We start from the raw sequence: 6,503 nt of genomic DNA on the forward strand, positions 1-6,503 counted from the left end.
AATGCCCCAGGAGACAGAGTCCTGTGGCGCTCAATCAGTTCAAATGCTGTAGTGGGGTAATTGTCCCAGGGAAACATCTCCTCATACGAGCAAGCAGCAGTCTGAAACACTTCTGCACCAGAAACACTGCCATGGCTCATTCTCCTTGTCTGTATTCCATAATGTCCAGATCTTCCTCTTGGATTATGAGCCTATTTGGTTTCTTTTCTCACTTCTTCAGGGTAGAGGACAGTGCTCTGACAACCAAACCAGAGAGGAGGACATGGGTTCTGGTTTGTAGATCTCAGGAAGAGCTTCTCCAAATCCTGTCATTTAAAACCATAATGTCTTTTTTTTTTTCTTCCCGAATTCAAAAATGTTTTATATTAGAGTTCTTGAATTCTAACATTAAAAAAAAATCTGGAGTAAGACAACAATTTGATGTGAAAACTTTTCCCAGATCTATATATTACTTTAGATTATTACTGGTTGCGTTTCCATGCTTATACCATGCTCAGGAGCATTTCCTTTCGTGACAAACAACCATTAAGATATTTTGCTGGGAAGATTAAATCTCTGCACAGTCACTAAAATGTCCTGAACCCCACCCAAATTAGTTTCCCACACTTCAAAATTAATTTGGCAATAAACCATGTTTTTTGTCTGTTAATAATTACATCTTTGCTCCCCTGAATATAGGATGTCTTTGATTCTGAAGTCATGTCTGCAGAGGTCACCTACTGTCACCTAGAATTAAAGAGGAAATGTGCCTCCAGATTTTTCAATTGTCAAAAAATATACTATTTGACATATTTAGGGAGGGGAAAAGCCTGCAAATAGTCTGATGAAGACATTCCTTGATATATAATTATCTGGATGAATGGACAATTATCTGGTGATATATTTTGTTGACCTCTTTCTCACCTTTTAAAAAGAAATAACATGTAGGCCACTAACAGAAGTTGCTCTTATGACAGTGACACAATACACAGTTGTGTGTATATTTATATATTTATATTATTTACATGTTGTTTGATACATTTAAAACGTCATGTTTGACTTAAATCTGGGAACAAATCTGAGGCATTCATAAATGATTGTTAAAATGATTATCAAATGACTGAAGCGTGCAATTTTCAATGGAGATGTTAATCAATTTAAAAGAAGTCTGCTGGGGAAAATATATGCCCATGTACATACACACCCAGAAGGTTTCCAGCTGGGTTTACCTGACAATGATCATCTAAGAGCATTCCCTGAATGATTATCCCAGCTTTCCCTGGACCATTTTCTACCTTGATGCGAGTGGGTAAAGGAGTCTGTACATTCAGGCATATTAAGGGTGGGTTTCCTCCTGCCTTGGGAGATACTTTCCTCGGTGCAGTATTTCCAAAGTGAGTTTGCTAGAGCCCCTGTACATGTCGCATTCTGGAAATGCCTCTCAGATTAGATTTCATGGGATGTGAGGGTGAGAAGTTTCATTTTTGTATCCTGCTTGATGTAAATGGAGACTAGACCACGAGCAGCTCAGAGCGAGACAGATTTTTCCGTGTCCAGAGCCAGAACTGGGGAAAAAACAGGGGGGAACTCAATGATTAAGAAGCAGTGGAGTGAGAGTTTATGTGAGGGGAGGGATGTTTGTAAGTCAAATCTATCATCTGCCCTGACAGAGTGAAGTGTCTATTACTGGGTCTAATCAGAAAGCACTGGACTTAGGAAACAGGCGGAAACTTTCTTCTATGGCTGCTAGTGCTCAGCTTTTTCGAATATTCCTGAAACAGTAATATTCTGCACCTAAAATTTTAATTTTGTTTTCAATTAACAGTGGGTGACAGCAGTGACTCTGAGATGGATGCTGCTACCACAGTGCTCAATCTAAGACCCAGAGCAGGGAAAATCTTGAGAGACCAGAGACTAAGACAGCAGAGGCCACCACCTGAGTTTAGGGTGGAGTGGAAGAATGAAGTTGACGGGAGCCAGGACGGACGAGGAGAGCAGCAGGAGCCAAGCACCTTGCCTCAGCCATCCATTGGGTTCAGGCAGCCACTGTTGACGAGACCAAGATTTGGCACTTTGAGTAGGGAAGACTTGACTGCAGACCATGGGTCAGCAAGACCTACGCCACCACCACGGTTAGTTAGGCAGGCATCACAAGGGGAAAGGCCGAGAAATAAACCTGAGAACCAGCTGTACTGAACGTAGCAAGAAGAGGACTAGGGATAATAAACCATGGATGTATCGAATTAGGATTCTAAATTATCTGACTAGACTATGGGGTCCATTAAAAAAAAATGTGGATCTAACCACTTCCATTTGAGTAAAGTCAATGCCATTAACCAAGTGAAAGGAATACTGGAGCAATTGCAAAGCTGAAAACATAAAAAAAAAAAAATCTCTTTTATAAATAACTTACGACAATGCTTTAATTACATTATTTCCACTATTAAGATTAGATGGAAATGTGCCTTATCATCTCTTGTGGAAACAAGTCATACAGGTTCAATACCCAGTTGTCATTGTTGACAGTCCAGTGATGAATGGGTTCGTAAAAAAAAATTTGTATCATTTCAGATTGTATTTATAATCATATAATACTTGTTTTAACCAGAGCTTTAATATAAGTAACACTGAAAATTGCACAATGCACCTATCATATAGACTTTGTAAGAAGAATAAATATATTCCTGAAGCCCAGGAAGAAGAGGTCTTTGTTCGAAGAGCTGTCATGTGGGAAAAAAGGAAGAAGAGAAGGAACAAACTGTAGAAGCAGAATTGCAAATACAGTTTATAGAAAGGAGTTGTAACAAAGACAAGAACTGAATAGCTTGAATTTTTCCTTTCTGAATTTTTGCCAATATGTTACCTTTGAAAGGTACTGAGGATCACCAAAGGAAATCTGAGTTACCTTGACGGTCACTGATGTCAACAAGAGCTGAGAGCACCTAGCAGGTCACCAGAAGGCCTAAAAAGGGAAAACTTCAAGTGGATAAATAATGTTCTTAATCAAAATTGCTTTTTGCACCTTAGTTTCGTGGTTGCAGTGCAAACACAAACACAGCAGTAGAAAAGTTGCAGAGCACTGTGTGTAGATGAAGTGAGCAGTCTCCTGTTTGCGTCAGGGACCACTGAGACTCAAGAAATCTCGTTCACTTTTGCTTGTGACTCTGGTCAACTTGTTTCACTTTTTGTTTCCTCATCTGTAAAAGGGGAAAGACAATCTTTTCTTTGTCTGAACTATGCACTCCAAGGAACAAAAATGTTCCGTCTAATTTGTTTGTACAGAAAAGTAGCACAGCAGGGCCCTGGAAGCGGTTGAAGTCACTGTGCACCTTAATAACACCCGTAAGAGACACGGACTTCTTCATCCTAGTGTAAATGGCTGCCATTTGAGTGCATATGGGAAGGGAGGGCGCATTAAAATAAATTATGCTTAACTGTAGCTCTCAGGAATTTTCACTTTCTGTTCCGCTTAATCTGTCTTAAGTTTTGAGCTTGCTTTAGCACAGATACACATTTCAGCACAATGCAGAAATCATTTTAATCCTACTTGTTACAAGATTGATAACTTCCACTGAAGAATGTACACTGTGAAAACATGACTTTTTCATTAGCACATTTCTAAATCAGTGGGCAATAATATTCATTTTTTTAATTTATGCTTTTTTTGAAAGAACTATAAAAAAATTCACAATTTCCTTTTAAAATCACAGGGTAGGTTTCTTTCAAGGGTTTATGAGTGGGGTTGATAAATTAATTTTATAAATGGAGATTTAAGACTTTCCTTCTTGTAACAGCTTTTATTAACTGACATTTATTTCATGTCAGTTTTTGAAATGTCAAACCTTCCTAAAGTCTTTTATTGGCACAGGTCTTTTAATCTTTTTCTGCTGTTTCAGCTATGGAAGTTTCTGCTGTGTGTCATATGCAAGGTCTAAGCTGCAGTGGGATGGCTATGTGCACTCTAGAAATCTCAGTTAAATGGTCAGGGCTATTCTCAAATTATTTTGCAGAAGGGGTCAAACAAAGCAAGTTTTAAGAACAAATTTGAATTTGTCTTTCAACAGGAAAATATGTTTAATCAGTAAAATTATCAGCAAGTGCTTTGCCACGGCATTATCATGATCGTGTTTGAGTAAGGAAGAAGCCTTGAGTTTGGATTTCAGTTTTGAAACCTTGTCCTCTTTGCAGATCAGACTGCTTAGATGAGATGTTTTATATCAGACCCATCTGAAATATGACCAAATAAATAAATGTAGAAAGTTGTACATCAACATTTAGTTTACTCCCTGTGGAGCTTTTTCATTCATGTGCTGGTAATGACTAAGCGATCAGCTTGTGTCTGGGGAAAGCTGCCTTTCTTTTTCAAACGGCTGTCATTTTTTATGGCACAATTTAAAATAATGAATCCAGGTTTCAGGAATCTTACTGCTTTGTTGGTTGTGCGTCAGTACAGTGCGTGCTCAGATCACTGGTACTTAATCTGGGTGCCCCATAGTACAAGCACATTAAATTGCAGGTCGTTTTTACGAAATACAGTCTAGAGCTCTTGGTGTTTCAAAACATGCTAGCATGGTGTTACCTTTCCAAAGCACTTTGAGATCCACTGGATGGTTAGATGCTGCCACAGCGTGGTTGCACTGTGAAGCAGAACCACAAATCCCCTGGGACTCCATCTCCTTGCAAGTGCTTTCTTCCATCCTTACTCCCATTTCTCCCACCCTTTTGAGGCTCTTTTCCACTACTGCTGCATCAGACCCTCGTCACCTCTGGGAACTGCTTTCCTGGCTGTTCTTTTTGGTAGCAATGAGAGCAGCAATTGACACAGGCTGTGTCCCAGGACACAGGTACACTCTGGTTTGGGTCAGAGGTTTGCCTTTTCCAATCTTTTTTTTTTTTTTCATTTACTGCAAAGGAAAAAACAAGTTCAATAGCAGTTCTAAATCTTTCTCAAAGGCCCATCTAACTTTAGCTTGCAAAGGAGACTTTTCTTTCATGTTGTATCAGAGACTTTGTCTGCTGGAGCACAAAATACCCAATAAATTTATCCTTGAGCACCATCTGATGGGGAAAGTCATGTATTGACTGATGACATGTTTTTCACTTTTTCAGGAAACCACATCTTCAGCAGTGACTGGGAAACTCGCCAAACCCACATACTAATTTTTTAGTTTCCAGATGGACTCCCCAGTACACTCTGTAGTATTGATATTTTACTGCCTTGGTGAGGAAGCACAATGTCCCATTGCCCAGTTTTAGGGACAGTAGGAAATACATATGTTATGCTCTGAATTAGGGCTTTCTGAGAATTTCTTTACCCCCTCAGCTGCTGAGAGGACTAGAAATTGAAAGTAGTATTAGGTGTAGCAAGGGTTAGAAAGTAGATAGACCTTAAGCAGGTATTTGAAAGAGAGAACAAGAATCATTTGCCCTAAGAGGCAAAATTTTAAGGGCTGCCCTTCTTAGTACTAAAGTATAATGCAAGCTCCACTGAAAACACAGGTGTTCAACAAGAGGAAACCATGCTCCATAACCAATTAGAAACTTGAGAATATCCTCCTCTGCTGAAGCATTCCTTGAGCCAGTTTCAGTGGCTTGAAAAAGGTGCCAAGTCCACCAGTTCCAGACACCAGCAACATTTTAAGCCTGACACTGCAAAAAATGCTTTAGCTGGTCACCATTTCCAAAATTGTCGAAGTTCTGCCACATCCCCCAGCTCCCAAAGAAAAGATGAAGGATTTTGAAACTGGCTCAAGGAATGCTTTTTGTACTACAAGAGCTCTGATCTTATAAAAATATGCTTATGAATATTATTAAAACATGACATCTGCAGTGCACAGCCCCAGCCAGGCCAACAACAGATTGGACACTCAGGCCAGAAACAGGTATCAAGTCCAGGCATGAAAAGGAGGAACAGGACACAGTAGAGAGAGGAGTCATGGACTACCTCGTTGAGGTGCTGTTTAAAGCCAGGAGAGATAGGAGGACTAACACTCATTTTTATCTCTCAGTTTAGCAGATCATGCTATACTTGCACTTCCTCAATAAACCCGAATCTGTGCTTGACACTGTCAGTTGTGTGACCATGAGGAAGCTGTTTTACAGCTTTCAAGTCAAAAGTTTCATCTCCCTCTTTACCCAGTTATGCGATAGCCAGCTAAATGAGGAGCTACTTTAAAAAATACGTAGCAGCTTAATTCTCCTCTGAACATTGAAGGAAACTTAACGTGGGAGTTAATCAAATTCGGGGCTGAAAATTGTCCCTCTTGGACACTTGCTGAGCTACTTGAGAACCTTATCCATCAGAAGAATTCTTCTTGCAGATGGTATATGGATGCTCTAATGGGACAACACAGTGGGAGATTGAGTTCGCATTATTCTTCTCCCAAGCTGTCCAATACTGATGCGATGCCGGCACAGCACTGATGTGCTTTTTGGAAGCCTTTTTACCCTGTGAGATTTGACAGAATATGAAGGACTAATATTGCAGTAGGGAAAGCGATAGTGACGCTGACTTCTGTGGTTAT

General features: G+C 39.8%; 1 protein-coding gene across 1 annotated transcript in view; it reads left to right on the plus strand.

The window, feature by feature from the left end:
• The window catches only part of SLC9A2 (solute carrier family 9, subfamily A (NHE2, cation proton antiporter 2), member 2), a 27,068-nt gene extending 24,703 nt beyond the window's left edge, over positions 1–2,365 (plus strand). The window contains 1 exon segment of the mRNA XM_010135759.1: positions 1,805–2,365. Coding sequence (XP_010134061.1) covers positions 1,805–2,175 — 371 coding nt within the window. The 3' untranslated portion in view covers positions 2,176–2,365.
• Positions 2,366–6,503: the final 4,138 nt, after the last annotated feature.

This window comes from Buceros rhinoceros, unplaced genomic scaffold, assembly GCF_000710305.1.
Source record: "Buceros rhinoceros silvestris isolate BGI_N320 unplaced genomic scaffold, ASM71030v1 scaffold185, whole genome shotgun sequence".
Classification (NCBI taxonomy): domain Eukaryota; kingdom Metazoa; phylum Chordata; class Aves; order Bucerotiformes; family Bucerotidae; genus Buceros; species Buceros rhinoceros.